Source organism: Penaeus japonicus, unplaced genomic scaffold (assembly GCF_977035675.1).
Source record: "Penaeus japonicus unplaced genomic scaffold, GWHDUDI00000001_assembly GWHDUDI00000004, whole genome shotgun sequence".
In the NCBI taxonomy this organism is placed as follows: Eukaryota; Metazoa; Arthropoda; class Malacostraca; order Decapoda; family Penaeidae; genus Penaeus; species Penaeus japonicus.
This window is the reverse complement of record NW_028234406.1, coordinates 1,311,830-1,336,829: the sequence shown is the minus strand read 5'-3', so window position 1 is coordinate 1,336,829 and position 25,000 is coordinate 1,311,830. Positions and strand designations below refer to the sequence as shown.

General features: G+C 51.3%; 1 protein-coding gene across 2 annotated transcripts in view; it reads right to left on the bottom strand.

The window, feature by feature from the left end:
• The window catches only part of LOC122251635 (rhotekin), a 205,935-nt gene that overhangs the window by 118,647 nt on the left and 62,288 nt on the right, over window positions 1–25,000 (bottom strand). The window contains exon 1 of one of the 2 annotated variants that reach the window (XM_043013682.2): window positions 8,033–9,176. The exons of the other annotated variant lie outside the window; for it this stretch is intronic. Within the exon in view, the coding sequence (XP_042869616.2) occupies window positions 8,033–9,034 (1,002 nt within the window). The 5' untranslated portion in view covers window positions 9,035–9,176. Of the gene's footprint in view, window positions 1–8,032; window positions 9,177–25,000 lie in introns of those variants that run through there. 2 annotated transcript variants of the gene reach the window in all.

Sequence of the window (25,000 nt, the reverse complement as noted above, 5' to 3'; positions counted from 1 at the left end):
GAGAGAGAGAGAGAGAGAGATAAGAGAGAGAGAGAGAGAGAGAGAGAAACAAAACCCAGAGAAAGAAGCCTCCCTCCACTTCCATCCCGCACGCAACACTAACGCAACACGAGCACCAACCACACGCAAACGAGGCAGACGATCTGTGCGAGTCCGGAAGACGAGTTGCGTCACAGCGGACACAACGACTTAGAGGAGGGGGGGGGGGGGGCATCGTGACGCCCCCTGGGGAAACTAAGGTGAAAGAGGAAAAGTGAGGGGGGGATAGGTGGGGGGAGTAGGTGGGGGGGATAGGTGAGGGGGGAAAGGTGAGAGGAAAGAGGTGGAAGGGAGATGGAGGAGGAAGGCAGGGAAGTTGAAATAGCGAAGAGGGAAGGGGGAGAGGAAAGGATGGAGGAAAGATGAGAGGGAGGTAGGAGAGGGGAGTGGATAGGAGAGAGAGAAGGGAGAAGGTAGGAGTGAGGGAGAGGGGAATGATGGGAGAGAAAAGAGTAAGGGATGGAAATGGATGGAAAGAGAAAGGAGAAGGGTGGAACAAAACAGAAGGAGTGAAAGGGAAAAGGAGGGAACGAGGGAACGCGAAGGAAAAGGAAAAACAAAACAAAGCAAGATCGCTCCCTTAAGGGAGAATGACCTTTAACCCCCGCTCTCGTGCTCGCCAGAGCTTCCTTCTTCCCCGCCTGCCGAATCACCCTCCTCCTCCCCAACCCTCCCTCCCCCCTCCTTCCTCCACTTCTCATTCCCCCCTTCCCTCTCCTTCCTTCCCTTCTTATTCCCCCTCCCCTCCTCCTTCACCCTCTTTTCATCCCCGCTCCTCCCTCGTCTCCTCCTTCCTTCCCCCTCTCGTCCCCTTTCCATCCCCACCTCCTTCCCTCTCTTCCCTTCCGTCCATCCTTCCATCCATCCATCTTTCCATCCATCCATCCATCCTTCCTTCCTCCCTCCCTTCCTCCCTCCCTCCTCTTCTCCTCCTCCTCTTCTCCATCTCCCTTTCCATTTCCCTTTCTCATCCACACCCCACTCAATACCCCTCATCCACCCACTCCCCCCGACCCCGCCCTCCTTGCACACGCCCTTGCACGAGAGGATCGCGGCGGCGCTTCCCGCCCGCCTGGGCGTGCTGGCCGGATGCCTATCATGCATATCGAATGTTGTTGCGAAAGGTTTCTCTTCGGCTTTGTTTCCGTCTATCTTTTTTTCTCTCTCTCTTTTTCTCTCGCTCTCACTCTATCGATCTTTTGTTCTTTGTCTTCTTCAAAAACAATGCTTCATCAAGGCATATGCTGCGATAAGGCATTAAAGCGATAAGGCATTAAAGCGAAAAAATCCTCGGCGTAATCGTGTTTTTTTCCTCTTCTCTTCGCTTTCCTTTTTTTTCTTTTCTTCTCTATCATAACATGTTCAAGTGTGATTCTTCCACTTTTGTCTAGTTCGTATCTTTATCATCGGGTCTTCCTCCGTTAAGCCCTCCTTTCCACTTATTCCTCACCTGTGTCTTTCCTCGTGCACGTTCATTCTTATTCTCTCTTTCTGCCATTATCTATTTAGTGTTCACTTCCTCTATGTCCTATTCATAAACCATTATTCATATATCTCTTACTCCCATCCCCATTTTCACCCAAATTCTCCTTCTATCCCTCATTCCTTTTTTTCTACCGTCTTTCTATCCTTCCCCCAAATCATTTCCGTCCACCTCCTGTTCCTCACCCTCTCCCTATATCTTCCCTCTTCCCTTTTGTTTCTCTTGTTTATCTTGTTTTTAATATTTCCTCTTCCTCTCCTTTTCCCTTTCTCAGTTCTCTTACGACGCCCAGGAAGTTACGGAACAGCGCGCGAGGGAAAAAAACACAGCGAAAAACACAAGAAACAACAGCCACCCAACCCATGCATCCAAGGCCGCCCGCAACCAGACGTGCGAGGCGAGCGGGCGTAGAGCAGAAGACGAACGGGCGGCGGGCGGGTTGGGTAATGTGCGGCTTGATTGGCGGGGGGCGGGGCGGGGGCGCTGGTCGTATAGTATAGAGAGACAGAGAGACACATATTTTGAGAGAGAGAGAGAGAGAGAGAGAGAGAGAGAGAGAGAGAGAGAGAGAGAGAGAGAGAGAGAGAGAGAGAGAGAGAGAGAGAGAGAGAGAGAGAGAGAGAGAGAGAGAGAGAGAGAGAGGGGGGGGGGGTGCACACGCACTCAGGAGCGCGTATGTAATAGGTGATTAGAAAAGCACTCATCTGTATGAATATTCATAAAGATCATTATTTATGTATCTTATTCAAATATTATACATTCATCATTTAATCAAAAAGTGATTTTGTTGTGTGGAAAGAGAGTTCCTTCGAAATACAGACAATCTCGCACCATTTCTACCTGTGATCACGCAAGCAAAAACACAAACAATGTAAACGGTTATAAACACGGGGTCATTCATGAACATACAAGCATGTGCAATCAAGATACAGCTAGGAACAGCTATGCAAACACAACCACACACACAAACACACACAGACACACTCCCGCCCTTCCCCTTACACCTTCACACAACCTACCACCCGCCCACCCACTCCAGCCCACCCTCACGAAACCTGGAGGGCGTCACACACCATGGCGTTCAGCAGGCGGGGGACAGGACGCCCGCCCGCTGAGCCGAGGGAAAAAAATCATTCGTCGAGACAGTAACTGTGAAACAGCCGCACATTTAAGGCTTCAGCGCGTGCAATTAATCGCCGGAAGAAAGAAAGAAAGATAGATAGATAGGTAGATAGATAGATAGACAGATAGAGAGAGAAAGAGAGGAGAGAGGAGAGGAGAGAGGAGAAAGAGAGGAGAGGAGAGGAGAGGAGAGGAGAGAGGAGAGAGGAGAGAGGAGAGAGGAGAGAGGAGAGAGGAGAGAGGAGAGAGGAGAGAGGAGAGAGGAGAGAGAGAGAGAGAGAGAAGGAAGAGAAGGAAGAGAAGGAAGAGAAGGAAGAGAAGGAAGAGAAGGAAGAGAAGGAAGAGAATAGAGAGAACGGACATAGGAAAGAGAGAAAAGAGAAGAAAGAGACCATGAACCGAACTGAATGATTGCCTGACTCAACCCTTTTTACATCCTTCCCATTCCCGTTAGATCCCTTGGCACCTTCGTAACCCTCCTTGGCACCGTCTTAAGCCCCCTTTTGTATCCTTATCCACGTGGCATTATGTTGTCACGTGCACCCCCTCCCCCTGCCCCCTCCCCCGTCGCACGTTTCCTTCACCTCCGCTGCCATTCAATCAGCAAGCAAAAAGCAAAAGCCAAAGATCGCCAGGAAGTATTACCTTTTGTTTACACAAACACCTGCAAACACGAACTGTTTAAGCCCTGGTTGAAATGCGGTGATGGGGGCGGGGGGAGGAGGAAGGGGGGGGGGCAGTGGGGAGAAGGGAGAGGGGATAGGAGAGAGGGAGAGGGGGAGGGAAGAGGAAGAAAGGGAAGGGAGAGGAGGAAGGGATGGAGAGAGGAGGAAGGAGGAAGGGAGAGGAGAAAGGATGGGGGGAAGGGAGAGGAGAAAGAGTAGGAGGGAAGAGAGAGGGAGTAGGAGAAAGAGGGGGAAGAGAGAAAAGAGTAGAAAGAAACAGAGAAAAAGGAAAGGAGTGAGGAAAAGGGGAGGGGGAGAGGAAGGGGATTGCATAATGTTGCATACCAACTGCCAGAGCTTTGCAAAACCACAAGGAATTGCCTCATGAATAACTCGCTCACTTACCTGCACGGCGGCTACGTCTCCGTCTCACACCAGTTCATCATTCGGCTTACCTGCGAAGAAAAAAAATTCAATTAATTGATACAAAGACGATGGAATAAAGTCCGATTTCGGTCTATTCTGATATCACTTGGAAAGAAAGTCCAAAGAGAGAAAGAAAAGAAGAATCAATAAACAAGAAGAACAAAGAAGATCGAGGCAAAAACAACTACGAAACAGCACCAAAGACCCATCACAAAATTGCAATATTAATTCTAAAGAAAAAAGAAAAATCACCGAAAGGGAAACGACGGATCGGCGGCGGCATGGGCACCAAAGACAAAGATAAACACAAAGCAGAAACAAAAGCGATACCAGGAAGAACGCATTATTTTAAAAGCCGCCGCCGCCGCCCGCCCGCCCGCTATGCCACGCCATGCCCCGGGGGTCGCGACACTCAACCGCCGCTCACGAACCGCCACTTTTACTTTCCCCAGAGTGTCAACCTACGTGTCTCCGGCGGTTCTTGAGGGAAGTGGGACGTCAGGGTAGAGGGGAGAGAAGAAGGAGAAGGAAAAGGAGAAGGAGGAGGAGGAGGAGGAGGAGGAGGAGGAGGAGGAGGAGGAGGAGGAGGAGGAGGAGGAGAAGAAGGAGAAGGAGGTGGGAAGGGGAAGGGGAGGAGAGGTAGTGGAGGGTTGAGGAGGAAAGGGGAGGAGAGGGAGCGGAGGGGAGAGGAGGAAAGGGGAGGAGAAGGAGCGGAGGGGAAATAGGAAAGGGGTAGAGGAGTGAGGGTGAATGAGGGGAGCGTGAACAGGGCAAGGGGATGGGATGGGAAAGAAAGAGGAAGGGAGGAGGAGAGGGGAGAGGGGATACGGATAAAGAGTAAGGGGATAGGGAAGGAGGTAGGGAGGTGGAGGGAGAGGGAGTGTTCACTCACTCTCTCTCGCAGTCTCTATATCTGTCTGTATCCAAATGATATAATGAGACACGATCGACAGGTGAACACCGCCACGAGTCACCTGCCAAAATGCCCAAATCCCGCTGTTACGCGAATGGCCACCTTGCACGCATGGTTCTCGTGCTCTTTATACGCACACACACAAACAATGATGTTACACACAGTTTTGCCTAATGTCAGTACCGGGGGTAGGCCTGCGCACTTCCCGTCTCCCCGCACGCGTGTGGAAATAGAGTACACAATGGCGTGTGTACATGACTGCCCTTGGAAGGCTGAATATCAATGCGCATTTTCTAAGCATTTACATCTGCTGGAATCTAATTTGGTGGCGGTGGTATGACGCCATAGGGAGGTCTGGGGGGGAGGGGGAGGGGGAGGGGTGGGGAGGGGAAGGGGAAGGGGGAGGAAGGGAAAGAGGGAGAGGGATAGGGAGAAGGAGAGGGAGAGGGGGAGTGGGAAAAAGGGGAAAAGGAAGTGAAGAAGAGGTGGGGAAAAAAGGGGATGGCGAGGGAACGAAAGGGAAGGTGGAGGAGAGTAGATGAACGAGTGGGAAAGAAGATACGATAAAGAAGAACGGGGAGTGACAGCGGTTAGGAGAAGAAGAAAGTCGGAGAAGATAAAAAGAGGAGAAGGAAAGAAAAGTGGGGTAAAAGAAAAGGGGGGGGGAGAAGAAAAAGAAACGGCAGAAGGAGAGGGTGGTAGGGGTGGGGGTGGGGGGAGGGATGGCTGACAACCAAACTAAGCTCTCAACCTGACGCAACGGTGCGCTCCGTTCCCAATGGGAAGAAGGAACGCAACACCGACAATAACAACCCCGGAGGGAAGGAGGTCGGGTTAGGAAAGGGATAGCAGTGCCAGCTGATCTTATTCCGACTAATCTGACCCACTGCCGAGAGCGACAGAATGCCAAGGGCGATCGGATTCTACTGAATATCCAGGATGGAAAAAAAAGAAACAGTGATAATTCCGTAGTAAAAAGCGTTGATAACTTCGCACTCTTCATTAAAATCTCCAAAAAGTGAGAGGCCAGGAGGGAGGGAGGGGGAGGGAGAGAGGAGAGGAGAGGAGAGGAGGAGGAGAGGGAGGAGGGAGGAGGGAGAGGGAGGGCGGGGGAGGGGGAGGGGGAGGGAGAGAGGGAGGGAGGGGGAGGGAGAGAGGGAGGGAGAGAGAGAGGGAGAGGGAGAGGGAGAGAGAGAGGGAGAGGGAGAGAGAGAGAGAGAGGGAGGGAGAGAGGGAGGGAGAGAGAGAGAGAGGGGGAGGGAGGGAGGGAGGGAAAAAGGGAGGGTGAAGGAGAGAGAGAGAGAGAGAGAGAGAGAGAGAGAGAGAGAGAGAGAGAGAGAGAGAGAGAGAGAGAGAGGGGGAGAGGGAGAGAGAGAAAAAGAGAGGAGGAGGAGAAAGAGAAAGAGAGAGGAGAAGAAAGAGAAAGAGAGAGGAGAAGAAAGAGAAAGAGAGAGGAGAAGAAAGAGAAAGAGAGAGGAGAAGAAAGAGGAAGAGAGAGAAGAGAAAGAAAAATAGAAAGAGAAAGAAAAATAGAAAGAGAAAGAAAAAGAGAAAGAGAGAGGAAGAGAAAGAGAAAGAGAAAGAGAAAGGGAGAAAGAGAAAGAGAGAAAGAGAAAGAAAGAAAGAAAGAAAGAAAGAAAGAAAGAAAGAAAGAGAAAGAAAGAAAGGAGAGAAAGAAAGAAAGAAAGAAAGAGAGAAAGAGAGCGCATCCGAAGAAAACCAACCGCCTTCCCGTCGCCTCACCATAAACCAAGCAACGCGACTCGTCCTCAGAAATCTCGCTCGGAATCCATTCGCCTCCCATGCCAGGGCGCGGGTATATACCCATAGGGATCCCCTTTGCTTTGTGGGTATTCCGACCGTCGCGGATCTCCCTCCTCGGCCCCCTCCGCCATTCTTTTGTCTGTTCTTGTCTGCGCTTATCTGCTTCTATCTATCTGTGTGTGCGTGTGTGTGTGTGTGCGTGCGTGCGTGCGCGTATGTGTGTGTGTGTGTGTGTGTGTGTGTGTGTGTGTGTGTGTGTGTGTGTGTGTGTGTGTGTGTGTGTGTGTGTGTGTGTATGTATGTATGTATGTATGTATGTATCTATGTATGTATGTATCTATGTCTGTCTGTCTGTCTGTCTGTCTGTCTGTCTGTCTGTCTGTCTGTCTGTCTGTCTGTCTTACCAACGACCGACCCGGTAAAAGTCGGGGCGGAGGGGGAGAGAAGGTACGTGACCCGAGCAACACGGGCGAAAACAAAGCTGTATCACATTTAACTTCCTCCATTCATAAACTCGAGTGAACGGCAAAAAGAACAAATGAAAGGGAAAACTTCCTTTCGCTTTATCAAACTAAGACTATAAAGATCAGATGTTTTTTTTATATTTCACTTCTCTTTTCCTATCGCATATTCTTTTATCGTTATTTTGACGAAATGATAACCATATAAGCTTTGAAATGAGCGCGCGTGGCCACAGAACCTCGACCACAGGGGAACCGCAGGAGCCTGCCTCTCTTACCTCATACTTTTAGGACTAAGAGTACTTAGAGTGAGAAATACGAGCCGATGCAACTGCTAAAGATTGCCAGCCACTCCCGGCTATTTGCCAGACCACAGCTCCTCCGTTGGTCTATATTTTCAAAATCGTATCTTTTCGTACAAAACACCCTAATCGTACCTAGTTAGAGGTTGCCTGAATCGCGCAACGTTTGGGGGTAAAGCAATGCTACTGAGTGGCCTAATCAGACCTATTTACTTTGTTTACTTGCTGAGAATTCGTTTTTTGTTTTGTTTTTTTCTTCTCAGGTCCTCTCTCGCTCATTCAGTGTCACACTCACACTTGCACTAACGCACTCCCTCCACATCTGCGTCTTTGTCATCCTTATGTCTTTTTTTGGGTCTGCCTCTATGTCAGTCTGTCTGTCTGTCTATCTCTATGTCTATGCGTGTCTTGCCTTTGATTCTGGATAGTCAGGTAATCTTTCCCAACACGTAATAGTCATTCACACTCGATCTCTTTCACAACCACTCACATTCACTACTCGCCAACTCTTCCTATCCATTACCTTTTCTGTTAACATCCTTTTTCCGTCTTTTCTTCGATTTCGTCTTGGTTCTACATTCTTAGAGGTTCTCCTTCCATTCCAGATTCGTTGTCTATCGCATCATTTGAGTGTGCTTACTCCCATTCATACTCCAAAGTCGCACTTCCCCCTCGTCAAAACCCACGAGACCGGGAAGCGCCTAATCACGTTTCTTTTTTCATTCTCCATTTCCTTGTTTCCCGTCACACTGACACACTCCCACGTCACGTCAGCGGGTCATGATTCCAAGGTGTCATGTCAACGTGTCCAGCTAACATGCGACCCCCTCCAGGTTCCCTACTCCGCCGCCACTCACCTTGATGGGCGCTCTCCTCCTCCAGCGGGACGCCCTCAGGCCGCCGGCCGTGCGCCTGAAGCCCAGCCTGGACGCCTCGGTGGCCTGCAGCCTGGCCATGGCCGCCCGCAGCCGCGCGCTCACGTCCTCGTTGTCGCTGTCGCTGTCGCTGTCGTTGGCGCTGTCCTTCTCTGCGCCCTCGCCCCCTTCCTCCTCCTCCTCCTCGCCGGACGACCCGTAGTAGTCGGAGTCGTGTGCCGTGTCCTGCGAGGTGCGCCTCGACGGGCCGGGCGAGGCCGAGCTCACGGACGAGTCGGAGTGCGAGCTCAGGCTATAGTCGCTGGTGTGGCTCACCTTCCGCAGGAGGAAGCCATCGGCGTCGCCCTCCTCGCCCTTGCCCTCGTCCAGCGCGCGGCTGGTGCACAGGGTACGCCCGCCCGCCTCCAGGCTCACCACGGTGCTGTAGCGGCGGGCGGGGCGGACGGGGGCCTCGTGGGCGGCCGAGGCGTTGCCGGGCGCCTGGCCTGCTTTGCCGTCGCCCGACAGCGTGATCACGGTCCTGTGGAGCGCCTCGCGGCCCGGCGCCCTTGCCTCCCCTTCGCCTTCCTCTTCCTCCTCCTCCTCCTCCTCCTCCTTCAGTCCTACACCCACGCCCGGCCACACGTCGCCGGCGACACGCAATGCCCTCGCGCGCCCACACCTGTGGCCACGCCGGTCGTTGATCTTCCTCCTGGCGCCGCCGCCCTCGCCGCATTTGCACCGGGCTTCTCCAACGCCCATGCCGCCCACCTCCTTGCGAGCGGTGGGCTGTGTCAGCACCGGCTGGGCGGGCGCGGGGGAAGTGACCTCCGAATGTGGATTCTGTTCCCGAAGGGGAGTCGCGTGGGCGGGGGCGGGGGCAGGGGTGGGCGTGGATGCTGGGTGGTCGTGTATGACTGGACCGGACATCTTGCTGAGGGAAATGCACACGTTGTAGAACACTGGCCGCCCGCACGCCCACGCTTCGGCTCCGATACTCGACATCTCGAAGGGTGTGTCGCACTACACTGTAGGGTTCAAATTTGAAGTCTGTGCTCGCGAGGGTGAGCCTTCCGCACTCACGACGCGGTTTAACAAGTGGCACTATTTTCCAAGTTGCAACTCAGTCAACAAACCGGATCGCCAAGCTCAGCACATCCTTCATAACGAACGCAGCCAAACAGTAAAAAAAACAAAACAAAACAAAAAAAACCACGGTGACACCAAAGCGAGCGTTACGTTACGCACTTTAAGTCACGTCGACGCCACAGACGCGTCTCTCTCGGAGTTACTGAAACACTTTCACTGAGGGCGAGTACCATCCGCGCCCCATGTCTGACTGCCACACGGGACGTAGAGTCAAACTCGTCTCGTCTCTGCTTTCGTGACTGAGATTATATGCTCTGAGTATAATCTTCCCTGTGAGATAAAGAAGGGGATGAGACGCGGGTGCCGTCACGGAAGGTCTTGGCGCGCGTAACAACACACGCTCGAATACACTTGGCTTCAAAACACAATTACATGTAGAGATATGCATAAATAATGAACACCTTTCCTTTACGTACATGTACAACAAACACGTTCACTGGGGGAAAAAAACATACACGGATGTAAATAAAACATCATATGTATATTCCAAAACACGGGCGGAAAATCCCGATCCGTCCAGAACCTTCGAAAATTCTTTAAGAATCACCTCTGCACTCGAAGTCCCGTCGAGTAAATTGCAAACACCAAGCATAATAAATAAATAAAAAAAACTCCAACAAAACTGGAATAACGATACGACAAACAACGTCTTACCGAGAGGGAAATAAAAACTCCACGAAAAAAAAAAAAAAAAAAAAAAAATTGATCCGAATTCCCGGGGGCTGATCCGCGCCCTCCAAACCCCCTGAACTTCACCATAAACCATACAGTAACAACTTCCAACCTCCCTGCCGACATCGTGGTCTGTCTACCCCCCCCCCCCCCCACTCTGTAATAGTGTGCCGTAAATAACCTGAATGCCACGTGGGGGGCGGGGGATGAATTAGGGGGGGGGGGGGGGCAGAGGTAGAGGGGGGGAGGGTAGAGGGGGTCGAGAGGGGTTAAGGTAGAGGTGGAGGGGGTGAAGGTGGGGGAAGGGGGCAGAGCTGAATGAAGGTGGAGGGGGTGGCGGAGGTGGAGGTGGAGGAGGGTGGATGCAATACACAATGTCTTAATCAGAGCACAGCGCAGGTTGAAGTAGGTGAGACAGGCCAGGCCAGTGTTGTCCAATAGCACTTCTTTTTGTCTGCGTTTCTTCCCTTTGTTCAAGAACGAAACAAAGACACAACCTAAATATTCACTGCGTCCAGACATTCCCCAAAGAAATGTAAAAAAAAAAAACGTTTTTTGTGTTCCTTTATCTTTCAAACTCGTGCTATTCTCACAGACGTATTTCACATCACTTAAGTTATGGTTATAATACAACTAGTCAAACCTACATACCAAGAGTGAAATAAATAAATAAATAAAGAAAGAAAGAAAGAAAGAAAAAGACCACCCTTCTCCAACAAAGAAGGAACGAAATATCAAGCGCAATTGCATGCCTTTATGTTAAGAGAAAAAAACATTAAATCGCAACAACATGCAATTGCAACCGCATGCAATCGAAACGGCACGCAAATATGCACAACTACACACAGGCGAACACACAAAATAAACATTGGACTAACGGGCATGGGCCACCTAATTCAAAGGGCCTGCGCAGCCACATGGCGGGGGGAGGGGAACCAGAGGCGCAGCAACGGTGCAATAAACGGCGGAGACGGAGAGGGGGAGAGGGAGAGAGGGAGAGGGAGTGAGGGGAGAGGGAGGGAGGGAGAGGGAGGGAGAGGGAGGGAGAGGGAGGGAGGGAGAGGGAGGGAGAGGGAGGGAGAGAGGGAGAGGGAGAGGGAGAGGGAGAGAGGGAGAGGGAGAGGGAGAGGGAGAGGGAGAGGGAGAGGGAGAGGGAGAGAGAGAGGGAGAGGGAGAGAGAGAGAGAGAGAGAGAGAGAGAGAGAGAGAGAGAGAGAGAGAGAGAGAGAGAGAGAGAGAGAGAGAGAGAGAGAGAGAGAGGGGGGGGGGCGTGAAACGGGCGGAGGAGTCCCAAGTGATGATGAAGTGTAGTTGTGATGCGGGCGTTGTTGCACGGATGTCGTAAAACACGCCGGGATCACTCGCTGCGTCGTAAATCACAGTCTGTGGCAGGACTGTATCTTTATACAGGTTACACAGGAGGGCCATAGATAGTGCAGGGTGCAGTCATGCGCGCCAATGCACATGCACCGGATAAACACATGCTCTCTCTCTCTCTCGCTCTCTTGCTCTTTCCTCGCTCTCTCTCTCTCTCTCTCTCTCTCTTTCAAACACGCTCACATACAAGGGATATTCACATCCACGCACAGTCCATACGTGCAAATACCCACCCCAAAAAATCCCCTATCCCCCCCTTATCAAAATCACACCCACCTCCCTCCCTCCCTCCCTCCCCCGCCCCCGTGGACCGCGACACAACCCCGTCGCCATTCACTCTCGCCGACCCATGAAGGCGCCGCGGGTCATTGGCGACACGAGAGGCATGTAAAAGGGTATACCAGCGTGGCGTGATGAACGATGGAGTATATCATAGTGTTGTGAATGGTTGATGAGCCCCGTGATGGTGGTGGTGATTGTGGTGGTTATGACGTCTGGTCTTAAGGACTAGGGCAGTGGCGAAGGCTACTCTCTCTCTCTCTCTCTCTCTCTCTCTCTCTCTCTCTCTCTCTCTCTCTCTCTCTCTCTCTCTCTCTCTCTCTCTCTCTCTCTCTCTCTCTCTCTCTCGCCCATGAGCAGCGCCTCCACCGCTTTCGCATCCTTCAATCCTCCTTCCTTCATGTAAATATTCATCCCTCGTTCGCGATGGGAGGCCGCCTATCAGAGCGTGGTTTGTCATAGCTCTTGCACTCCGCGGAGATGGAGAATAATAATTATCGCGCGCTCTGCTGTGTCCGCTTTCACTAGCCCGACACCGATTCCTGGAGTTCAAAGTCAGCCGCGACTGAAGAAAACGTCGCGTGCTTTTTCCTTCGAGGGGGCACTTCGGTAGAGGTCGCGGGAGGAAGCGTCAAAAACCTTGAAGAGAATCAAGGAATAAAAGAGGCGATAAATAAACCTTTTCTTCTTCGAACAAAACGGTAAATAAACTTTTGCTTTCCGATTCGGTCGCTGACCATCCACCCGGTCGGTCGGATCACCATCTCCCGGCCTGTGTTGTTGTCACCGTCAGTTAGGCGTGGGCGGCAATTACACGCCCGTGCGCGCACCGTTGACTAAATAAACATGTACGGGAATCCTCAATCACGGGGGAACATGGCGTGAATGAGGAAAAGAGAGGCGATATTCATATCTTTTATGAACACTCGGCATAATGGCTGGCATACGCACGTGCCTTCGGTGGGAGAGGAATATGCGTCGAGTATATCAAACATGGACCAAAAAGAAAAAAAAAATGTAGAAAGACAGAAAGGGAGGGAAAGAAAGTATTCGAGAAGGAAAAGGGGGGGGGAAGTCTTAGGATGGAAGGAGGAAAAGGATGTAAATTGACAAATCAAAGCTTAGAAATACACCAAAATGACTCATTCATTTACGAACGGCAGATATCACACCCGAGCAGAATCTTAATTAACTAAATAAAAGCAACTCATAATCAACGAAGCAGCGAGTCAGACCAGCCATGGAATCGAGACGTGAGAAAACAACAAACGAAAGAAAGGTTCGGGGGCGAGTCTCTGCCATGAAGGGCGATCGTGGCTTCAGTAGCTTCAGCAGCTTCAGCACGCGCGATCGAAAACCCTCTCGCGTTGAAGGGCGGTTCATTCCTCGGTCCCTCTGTCTCGTTCCGCGTTCGGATCGCTTGCTTCGTGGTTCGGATAGTCCAAAAAAATCGAGCAAAGCTGAGACCAAAGAGGAGGAGGTAGGGAAGGAAGGAAGGAAGGAGAGGGTGAAACAGGAAGAGATGAAGGAAGGAAGGAAGGAAGGAAGGAGGGGGTGAAGCAGGAAGAGATGAAGGAAGGAAGGAAGGAGTGGAAGATAAACAAGAGCAAGCGTTAATGCGTGACGGTCGTGTCTGACTCAACTGTTGCATCGTGCAGTTTGAAGGTGCTTCTCTCTTCCTCATCTTCCCTTCCCCTCCTCCACCTTCATTTTCATCTTCACCTCATCATCATCATCATCATCATCACAACCATAATCATCATCATCACAATCATCATCCCCTCCTTTACCTTCTCCACCACCCCTCCTCCTGCCATGAAGTTCGTATGAGACAAAAAAAAGAGGGTCTGAGGGTCAGAAGGAGGAGGAGGAGGAGGAGAGTGAATAAAGTGAATAATGACATAGAAGGAGACAAGAGATAGAAAGGAGAACAACCATCACATCACGTCTGCTGATCTACACTGATTATCCGAGCGGTGAACAGAGAACAGAGAACAAAGCGCTCATCTGTAGAAGAGACTCGTGTCATCATCCAATAACACGGGGAGTGGTGTGGTTTGAGAGCCAATGAAGGAATGCGTGGATCGGGGACAGGGGCAAGGAGAGAGGGGGGAGGGAGAGAAAGAGAGGGAGAGAAGGTGAGGAAGAGAGGGAGAAGGAGGGAAAGAGAAAGAAAGAAAAAGGGAGGGAGGGAGAGAAAGAGAGGGAGGGAGAGAAAGAGAGGGAGAGGGAAAGAGAAAGAGAGGGAGAGGGGAGGGAGGGAAAGAAAAAGAGAGGGAGAGGGAGGGAAAGTGAAAGAAAGAGAAAGAGAGGGAGAAGGAGAGGGGAGGGGGGAAGAGAGAGAGAGAGAGAGAGAGAGAGAGAGAGGAGAGAGAGAGAGGGAGGGGGGAGAGAGAGAGGGAGGGGGGAGAGAGAGAGAGAGAGAGAGAGAGAGAGAGAGAGAGAGAGAGAGAGAGAGAGAGAGAGAGAGAGAGAGAGAGAGAGAGAAACACACAGAAAAAAAATACATCATAAATATACCAACGGGACGCCCTTAATCGCGATAACATACGAGCGAGCGGTAAGTCGGACAGGAGGTCGGTAGGTCATGGAAAGGTACATTCCTGAAAATCTTGCAAACAATAACCTCCCGTGTTCTGTGTTCTGGATCATTTGCTTCTCTTTCCCTCCCCCATCCTCGCCTTCGTCCCCGCCATCCCTCTCCCGTCGCCCTTACCCTTTCTCTCTCTCTCTCTCTCTCTCTCTCTCTCTCTCTCTCTCTCTCTCTCTCTCTCTCTCCGCTTCCCTCCTCCTTCCTTATCTCCCTTTCCACCTCTTTTTTTTTTCCTCATTCACTCTCATATCGTCCCTCTCACTTCCTCTCTCCTCCCTCTCCTCGCTTCCTCTTCTCCCTCATTTTTTTTCCTTCTCCTCCAATCATCCCTACTGACTTTAATCGGCTCTTTTTCCCTCCCCCTCCTCCTCCTCTTCTTCTTCTACCCCTCTCCACCCCCCCCCCCAAAAAAAAAACAATCAAACAAACAAGGCAGAACACCCCTATCCACCCACCCACCCACAAAAAAACCCTATTCATATTGCATGTCACCGCCCGCGCACACGCCCACAATACGAAACTCGGGCTGAGCCACGACCACGCCTCTCTACCTCACACCACGCCCTTCCAACCCCCCCCCCCCACCTTACTCTGGTTCTCCTCCCACGTCAAACATTTCCGCAAATCATCGTCCCTCCCTGACTTGGCCACGGAGGAGGTCATCACCATGAAATGAAAATGACAAAAAAAAATCATAAATAAAAATGATAAAATACCAAAAAAAAAATCACATCAATAGGGCATGGTAAATAACAAGTCCAAAAAAAAAAGAAGAAAAATAACTTTCAGAGCTCTGTCCCCCCCCCCCCCCCCCCTTAAAAATATCTATCTAAAAATAAAATTAATTTCGCATTTCCCCGCACAATTCCCGCAGCGACCTTGCTTGTCCCTTGCTCTGTGTCGAGATGACGATGACGATAATGACGACGACGACGATGATGATGACGGATGATGACCGCTGACCGTCTCGCGTGACGCTTTCCTCTTCCGCTCCTGTTCTCGCCGTTGGCTCATTACGTGTTTGGAGATGGAGTGGGGGATGGGGGGAGTAGGGGGGGAGGAGGACGAGGAGGACGAGGAGGAGGAGGAGGAGGACGAGGAGGAGGAGGAGGAGGAGGAGGAGGAGGAGGAGGAGGAGGAGGAGGACGAGGAGGACGAGGAGGTGGAGGACGAGGAGGAGGAGGACGACGACGAGGACGAGGACGAGGAGGTGGAGGACGAGGAGGAGAAAGACGAAGACGAGGACGAGGAGGAGGAATAAGAGAAGTAGGAGGAGAAGGAGAAGGAGTAGGAGTAGGAGGAGGGAAAAGAAAAGATATTTATGAGGTGTAGGAACAAATTTCGTGTGAAGAGATTGGAAAAAAGAGGGGGGATGAGGAGGGATGGAGAGGTGGATGGGAGGAGTATCAAAGGGGAGAGAAAGGGTTAAAAAAGAGAAGAGGGAGCAGAAATGGTATACAACTGTAAACACACAGACAGACACACGCACGCACACATACACACACGCACACACACACAAAGTACAACTTTCCCTTTCTCTCCGATACGCCATTTCTACCCAATAAATCTACATGATTAATAAACGGCCAATGACACAGAATGACACCCTGAAAAATAAAAGCGTAAAGCGTCATCAGTCAAGCCCGGTAATGGGAAACGCCTCTCTTTGCTTTACAGAACAATTGTTGCAAGAGCGAGGAGCAGGAAGAGCCTGTGCAACGCGATTACATGATGTACTCTGGTGGTTCACCCTGCTTCTTGTTGCAAACGTATTGCGTCAACACTGGTACTTTGCCATAGCGGCCTCTTGCGGCACTTCACTGTACTGTGGTGAGATTGCTTCGTCTGTCACATCACAGTTCCTTAGTATGACGATCTCCTTTGTCACATCAGTTTCTTAGTATGACAATCTCCTTTGTCACATCAGTTTCTTAGTATGACAATCTCCTTTGTCACATCAGTTTCTTAGTATGACAATCTCCTTTGTCACATCAGTTTCTTAGTATGACGATCTCCTTTGTCACATCACTGCACTTTCGCGTGGCATCCTCCTAAGGCACGTTATAGGACCTTAGTATGGCACCACTGCAAGGTACATTAACACTTCCTCAATATGGCGCATCACATCTTCCTCGCTATAGCCCCCTTGCATAACCTGTCACAGGATTATACAAGTGACACCACCGCATAGCAGGACACACCGGAATCAAAACCGTGTCTTCATCCTGGGAACACATCTCGCACGCACGCAAAACTGGAGAGCCACCCTTCTAGGCACACCATACAAAGCACTATACACCATATGCAACCCCACTCTCAAACAGATCTTCCTAGGGATTATTCCGTTTATGATGCGTGCGTAACACCTTCGCGAGATGCCCAGCACATACTGACATCAAAAAAAAAAGATCAGAAGAAAGTGGGTTTGCCTTTCGAGAGAGGGAGGCTAGAATCTTGAAAAGCCACATTATCGTCATCGTTTGTAGTTGTAGTCGCCATCTTAAAAAAAAGAAAAATCGAAACCGAAGCCATGATCTCAAAAACGTTTGAAATAGAGACCACAAATTCAAGTAAGTTTCAAATCGGAGCCCCCATCTTAAAAAATAATAATAATAATAAATCAAAATCACAGGTTCGAACACGTTTGATGCCACAGTCATCTTCTCGAAAACGTTTGAAATAATAAATTCTTATCAGAAATGTTTGAGGTCCAAGCCACAATCTCGAAAACGTTCCAAATCCAAGCCACCAATCTCGAAAACGTTTGAAGTCCAAGCCACAATCTCGAAAACGGTCAAAGTCCAAAGCCCCCCCCCCTCCCCAACCCTCCACCGGACACGCGAGAAAGAGACACACGCACACACCGGACACACGAAGGGAGAGACACCGACACGAGGGAGACTCCTGACGGACTGATTGAGCGGACGCGATGCTGGCCCGTCGAAGATCGCGTCGAGGTGGGATGAGGGCAGGGGCGGGGGATGGGGGTGGGGGGTAGGGACGAAGGCGAAGGGGGGGAGGGCAGAGGAGGAGGAAGAGGAGGAGAGGGTGGGGGGGAGGGGAAGCAGGAGGGACGAAGGCGAAGGGCGTGGGGAAGAGCGAGAGGAGGGGGTGGCCCCCTCCCTCCCTCCCTCCCTCAATCACGACCGGTATACCAAGGAATAGGGAGGTGGGGAGGGGGGAGGGGGGGTAAGGGCAGTAGCAAGCGAGCTATCGCGCGGGCGGAAATAACCTTGGCAGTCGCGTTGATATCTGCAACATCCTCTTCCCCACCCCCCACCTCCTCCCCATCCCCTTCCCCCCCACAACCTGGCCATCCATTCCTGTCCCTCCTTCCCCCACACCCCCGCTCCCCCCGTCCTCCAGAGAGAGTATCCTCAGCGACCGTCAAAAGTCAAAAATTCTCTCACAGACGCCCTCCCCCCCACCTCCTCTCCAACCCCCCTCTGCCCCCCCCCCCAAAGAGAGACGACACGGACACGGACATCCGACATCGAGGACGCCCCCGGCAGCAGCGTCACGTGAGCAGCATCGCCTTGGCCGCGGGAGGGCGCACGCTCGCGTTCGGCGTCAAAGATTTCGGGAGATTCTATTGGTGTGATCGTGAGTGTGTGAGTGAGTGAGTGAGTGAGTGAGTGAGTGAGTGAGTGAGTGAGTGAGTGAGTGTGTGTTAGTGCGTGCGTGATTTCGTGTTCAGGAGCGTGAGCGCGAGTGTGAGTATGGCTATGAGTATGAGCATAACTGCATGTGCGTCTGAGTATGTGTGCGTTAAAGACAGAGACTGTGTGCGTAGTTGTGATTGTGCGTGTCCATGCAAGCGCACGCGTGCATGCAGTAGGTGCTGAAGGAAAGGGGGAGCGGGGATGCATTGCACACATGTCCTCGAACACCCAGGCTTGTAAAAAGCTTTTCTCATTTGTGGGACTTCCTGGTAATTATCGCTCACGATGATCCACACTTTTCAGAGAGAGGGAAGGAAGGAAGGAGGGAGGGAGGGAGGGAGGGAGGGAGGGAAGGATGGGAGGAGGGAAGGAGGGAGGGAGGGAGGGAGGGAGGGAGGGAGGAAGGGTAGGATGGGAGGAAGGGTAGGATGGGAGGAAGTTAAGGAGGGAGGGAGGGAGAGAGGGAGGGAGGGAGGGAAGGAAGGAGGGAGGGAAGAATGGGAGGAAAGGTTGGGAGGAGTGGATAGGAGGAAAGGGTGGGAGTAGAGGATGGGAGGGAGGGACAGAAGGATGTGAGGAAGGGAGGGAGGGAGATTGACGTCACGTAACGAAGAACAACAAACAACGAAACTCCCTCGTAGTATAAACCCAGAACACACAGCAATTACAATTCCAAAGCCGAACGGACAGAATAAAGCGAAGGACAGCGTTTTCAAAGGCATCCGCGGACGAGAATGCCAAGCGCCCGGCATCCCGTGCTTCCAGGTCGGAGCGCGGGATCAGCTGATCACGTCACCGCTCGCGCCCAGGCAAGGTCCCGGCGCTGCATCGCCCGACGACCGGAAGTGTGGGCGCGCGAGGCGGAACTGCAGTCTCGCTCTCCGGAAAATGCCAGTCGCCGACGCCGCGACGCTCCGGCCGTCTTCTTTCGTCACTCCGTCTTCCTCTTCGTCTTCGTCTTCCCGCTCCACTCCTTCCACTTCCGTTTCTCCGTTTCCCTTCTCCTTGCTCCTCTCCCTCTTGCTTTCCTCTTCGCCCTTCTCCTCAGTCTTAATTAAAGGCCTCTCATTCTCTTTCTCCTTCGACACCCCTTCCCTCTTTTTTTCTTGCGTCATTCGGTTTGTTTCACCTCCCGATTTCATATTTTCTCCTCCCTTTTCTCTCCTTCCTCTTCTTTTTTTCCTCCTCTTCCTCCTTTTCTCCCCTGCTACGAAAAAGGGACCTCGACCTTAATTACTAATATCCGAGGCCGCTCGAGTACTCGTTACAGCACAGCGCTCGGCAATGGGTGAGAAACCACGGGAGAGAGAGAGAGGGAGAGGGAGGGAGAGAGGAGGGGGATAGGAGGGGGAGAGAAGGGAGAGAGGGAGGGCGGGAGGAAGGGAAAAGTAAAGGAGGGAAAGGGGGTCAGGGAGGGAGAAGGAGAAGGAGAGGGAAAGGGAGAGAGAGAGAGAGAGAGAGAGAGAGAGAGAGAGAGAGAGAGAGAGAGAGAGAGAGAGAGAGAGAGAGAGAGAGAGAGAGAGAGAGAGAGAGAGAGAGAAGAGAGGAGAGAGAGAAGAGAGGAGAGAGAGAGGAGAGAGAGGGAGGAGAGAGAGGAGAGAGAAAGAGAAAAAGAAAAAGAGAAAAGGGGAGGGGAGAGAGAAAGAGAAAAAGAGAGAAAGGGAGGGGAGAGAGGGGGAGATAGAAAGGAGGGAGGAAGAGAGAGAGAGGAGGGAGGGAGAGATAGATAGACAGATAGGTAGATAGAGAGAGCGGGGCGGAGAGAAGGTCGGCAGAAGGGGGAAGGGAAGGGGGCAAGCAGGAACAATGGAAGTACTACTGCATATCACGATTAGTAAAACGGGGGGAGGGGAGGGGGAAAGGGGAGGGGGAAAGGGGAGGGGGAAAGGGGAGGGGGGCAGGAAGTCCGTCAATCAAAGTCCAACAAAGGAAGGTCCACATCGTCTAACACTGAAAGAGATGTAAGGGTGGGTTGGGCATTGGGGGGGAGAGGGGGAGGAGGGAGGAAGAAGAGGAGGAAGAAGAGGGGGAGGAGGAGGAGGAGGAGGAGGAGGAGGAGGAGGAGGAGGAGGAGGAGGAGGAGGAGGAGGGGAGGGGGATGAAAGGGAAAGAAGAGGTAAAGTGAGATAGGGAGAAAGATAGAAAAAGGAAGAGAAAAGGAAAAAGAAAGAGTGAGAGAGAACAAGAGAGATGATAACGGGCTGATACCATCACTTGCTCTCTCTCTCTCCCCTTCTCCCTTTCTTTTTTTCTTTCTTTCTTTCTTTCTTTTTCTTTCTCCCTCTCCCTCTTTCTCTCTCCGTCCTTCTTCCTCTTATCAAACTGATAGAAAGGGCAAGAAAACCGTTACTCTAAAATGATAAGATACGCAAGAGGTAAGGAAATCAAAAGAAATGCAGAACAAATACTGACTAGTAAAGCGCAAAAAATAATAATAATAACTTTGAACGAGGAAAAAGACCTAAAAACAATTTGTGCACAAAAAAGAAAAGAAAAGAAAACCAGCCTTAACCACTTAAATCCGCCCGTGTTGGAGGAAAGGGCAGGGAAAATGCCTTAGCCCCCCCCCCTCCCCCAGGCTCCTGCAAGATCACCTCGCCTCTCCTCCCGCCTTCCTCCTCACCCCTCCCACCTCCCTCCTTCCTGCCCCCAGCCCCCCCCCCCACCCCAGGTACGTCACCTAACTCCCCCCCCCTCCTCCCTCCCTTGACCTCTCCGCCTGGGCTCGATGGCGGCAGGGCATCATCCAGGGTCGCAACCTCTCCTCCAGACTCTCCTACCCCACCCCTCCCCCTTGCCCCGCATCCCCCACCTCCTCCTCCTCCTCGTCCCGGCAAAGGAAGTCGAACACGTAGGTCATCGCCAGGTGACCTTGGCCGGGCGGGCGGGCGGGCGGGCGGCGGGGCAGTAGTCTCCGGCGGCGCAGAGGACGAGGCGAAAAAGTGCCGTGCCATTCATTCGTCCGGAGCGGAAGCCCGTGGCCCTCGCCCTCAGTAGCGAAAGCGGACGTGGCGGCAGCCGTGTCCACGTGCTCGACGGCTCCAGGAGGCGTCCCCGGCGGCGAGGCGCGTGCGCAGACGCGGTGGGCGCCGCGGAAGGAGGGAAGGACGTCTACTGCCATAAAGTATGCCGCATATGTCTTAAAGGACGCCTGCTGTATCTAAGTGTGTCAAAGGACAACTCCTGCGCCAACCAGTGCCACTGGGGACAGTCTCAGCGAGTTTTGCAAAAGAAAACAAGGGAAAGTGCAGCGATCAGAAAACGCAGCGACATGAATGGAATAAGAGAAAGAAACTGAAGACTCACTAAAGACACTCAGACGCTCAGTCAGGAAGAAATCAATGAGAAACAAGCCCTCTTTTCAACGACCCCGTCTCCTCCTCTCTCGCCAGTACCTTGCAACTTGCTCACCCTATACACCCTTACCCCTTACCCCTTCCCCTACCTCCCCCTAGCCATCCTATCACCTTGATCATGACCCGTAAGTTCCCTTAGGGTACGCGGCGGCGGCGGCAGCGGCGGCGGCGACTGGTTGCCTCACACTCGAGACACCTGTCCACCTTCGAGGAGCGCGTTTATGCGCTTCATTTTTTGTTTGATCTTTTGAACTTCGACATTCCAGAATTCATATATCTCATACTTTGCCAGATCGTGAATAGAGACGGTCGCGGACGCACATAAACAGACACACAAACAAACAAACACGGACACAGAGCCACATATACCTCCCAGCAAAGAAAAAAAAGACAAGATATACACAAACACAAACACATGTACATACATGGAACTACATACACGCGAACACACGCACTTACAAATCTGCACAGGACGTCATAAGGAGGCCAAGACCATAGGTTTGCAAAGGCCTTCACATCTTCCTAATCATCCTTCAAGGCAATGTACTTATTAGAGTGGAAGAGAAAGGAACGAGCGAGCGAGAGACAAAGAAGGGAGAGAAGGGAGAGAAGGGAGAGAAGAGATGGGAGAGAAAAGAGAGAAGAGAGGGAGGGAGGGAAAGGTGGAAAGACGGAGAGATGGAGTGGGGAGAAAGGGTGGGAGAGGGAGAGGGAGAGAGAGGGAGAGAGAGAGAGAGAGAGAGAGAGAGAGAGAGAGAGAGAGAGAGAGAGAGAGAGAGAGAGAGAGAGAGAGAGAGAGAGAGAGAGAGAGAGAGAGAGAGAGAGAGAGAGAGAGAGAGAGAGAGAGAGGGTGGAGAGAAAAGAAGAGCTAGATAGGGAGAGGAAGGTTGGAGGAAAGAAAAGAGAAGGAGAAATGATAAGAGTGAAATCGGAGAAAAGAAAAAATAGAAGAGAGAAGAAACAAAAAAAAAGAGAAAAAAAACTAGGACAGGACCATCGTGCGTACGTAGTTAGCATCTAGCCAAGTGCAAGACGCTGTGAGGGAATTGCCAATGAGAGCACGAATGCGGCAACAAGTCCCCGCAACCTTTCTCCTCCCGCCATTTGAGAGCACGTCTGTCTGCCTCTCTGTCTGTCTGTATTTATCTTCTATTGTTCCATCTACCTGCTTGCTTATTTTTCCTTTTTCTCTTTCCTTATCCTCTTTCTCCCTCTACCGGCATATACAATCTCTCTCTCTCTCTCTCTCACGCCCTCTCTCTCTCATTCGCTCTTGCTCTCTTCTCTCCTTCCTCTCTCTCTCTCTCTCTCTCTCTCTCTCTCTCTCTCTCTCTCTCTCTCTCTCTCTCTCTCTCTCTCTCGCCCTCTCTCTCTCGCCCTCTCTCTCTCGCCCTCTCTCTCTCGCCCTCTCTCTCTCGCCCTCTCTCTCTCGCCCTCTCTCTCTCGCCCTCTCTCTCTCGCCCTCTCTCTCTCGCCCTCTCTCTCTCGCCCTCTCTCTCTCGCCCTCTCTCTCTCGCCCTCTCTCTCTCATTCGCTCTTGCTCTCTTCTCTCTCTCTCCGTGAAGCAAGCCTCGAAAGTCTCCATTTCTCGCTTGAAAAAAAAGTTGGGAAAGAAAGGAAAGTCGGCAATTAAATGTTCAGCAGCCGACACAATTGCCGTTCTACCGCGAGCGTTTATGCCTTCGTGGAGAGCAGTCTCGGGGAGCTCTCTATAGGCATATACTAGATGTCTACATTAATCTATGCATACATATACATATATACACACATATCTACACAAATATTGGAATTCCCTCATACATGGATACATGTCTACATGCACAAATATATGTCTATACACACACATACATATACAACCGAAATACAATCGAAACCCCAACACTCTCCCTTCCGTTATATCTTGAAAGACAAGCCACTTCTCACCTCCCTTACATCTCTCCCTTCTCCCTTCTCCCTCCTCCCTCCTCCCTCCTCCGACAGTACTATTTCCCCTCCCCCACTCGAGCAGACGCTAAAAAAAAAACCTAAAAACAAGAGGAGGAGGTAGTAGAAAATTATTAAAAAAACTAAAAATAGGAAAAGGAAATTCACAAAAAGTCAACAACAACAACAACCGGCCTTCGCGAGAACGCAAGACCACTAAAAGCTGAGACACACATCGAGAGCCCTTGTGCAGGGGGGGTCCTGCCGGGTCCTGCCGGAGGTCCTACCGGTAGGCCGCTCGTTTCCTTGATTGTGGCACCGATAGGTTAACAGGACTCTCGCTGAGTACACGATCAGCTATCAGATGGCCTTGTGTATTCATGTCCCTTTGCTTTCGGGCGCGGCGAGTGTGGGGGATTGAATGTCTAACTAATATCTGTTTTGATGGGGAGGCGGTGTGACTGACATGCTTGCATGCATACCCACGTATATAAGGTAAACACACGCGTATTCATAAACACGCACGCGACGCAAGGCATAAACACACTGACAAACGTAGTCCTTCTCAAGGTCACATACACATAGTTGCATAATACACATGCACACAACTCAAACACACACTTAGACACACACACACTTACACTTACACTTACACTTACACTTACACTTACACTTACACACACACACACACACACACACACACACACACACACACACACACACACACACACACACACACACACACACACACACACACACACACACTCTCTCTCTCTCTCTCTCTCTCTCTCTCTCTCTTACACAATCCACCCAAAGCCCGTATAGACACACATACCTACATCCACTTCCAAACACTTTCATACCCAAGTACCCTCCCTTAAACGAGGCCCACGCCGTTTCACCCGCTGCCCCGAACCAACACTTTCCCTGGGCTGAGAAGTCTCGTGACTCTTTTCAAATTACCGAGCTTGATCTTGTTAATGAGTGCAGATTCCCCCCACCCCCCCACCCCCACCCCCTCACTCCTCATCCCCTTTTTACTCCCTCTCCCTCCGCCCCTCCCCCCCTCCCCCCTCAATTCCACTCTTCACACGCCCACCAAAACGCCTTCCTTCACGCCTGGAATCAACGCTCTATTTTTGTTCTCTACTACTCTTTTTCGCCTCCTTTCTCTTACTCTGTTAGCATTGTTCGCATCCCTTCTCATCTTATCTCACTTCCATGTTTATTGTCTCCTGGTGTCTCGCCTCTTCTCTTCTCTCTCCTCTCTCTCTTTCTCTCCAAACAGCGCACGAAATAGGTATTGGATAACAAAATATTTTTTTTCTTCTTCTCTTCCTTCTTCTTCTCCTTCTCCTTCTCCCTCTAATTATCTTAACCCCCCCCCCCCTTCCCAAACACATTACAAACATGTATACGGATCCCCCCCTTTTTCCTCCTCCTCCTCTTCTTCCTCCCCCCCTTCTTCCTGCCTAATATTTTACAAATACCTATACATCTCCCCTTTACCCCCCCTCCCCACCCGCCCACCCCCGACCCCCAAAAAAACTGCCACACCTCCAGTCATTATCGCAAGCGTCGCGCCCTACATCGCCCGCCTTAATCACGCCCTTTGACCTCTGACATCGCCTCCGACAGCCCCGATTACCCGGCGTCGTCGGCTTAATTGCACGAGACAATTATCTGCCAAGACCAACGAAGAAAACAAAAAACAACAACAAACAAACGAGCGAACAAAAAGCACAGGAGCTGCTCTGCTAATCGCTGTTTTTTTTTTTTTTTTTTTTTTTTTTGGTTGTTGTTTTTATGACCAAGGAATCATTCTAGATCATTTCCTTTCACTAGCTGCTCGAGAGCCTCATTATCATCATTTTTACTTTCTGAGAAAAATGGTTGCTAAATACTGCACCATCAACATCACCACAGTATTATCACTCTTATTATCCTGTCATTAATATCAT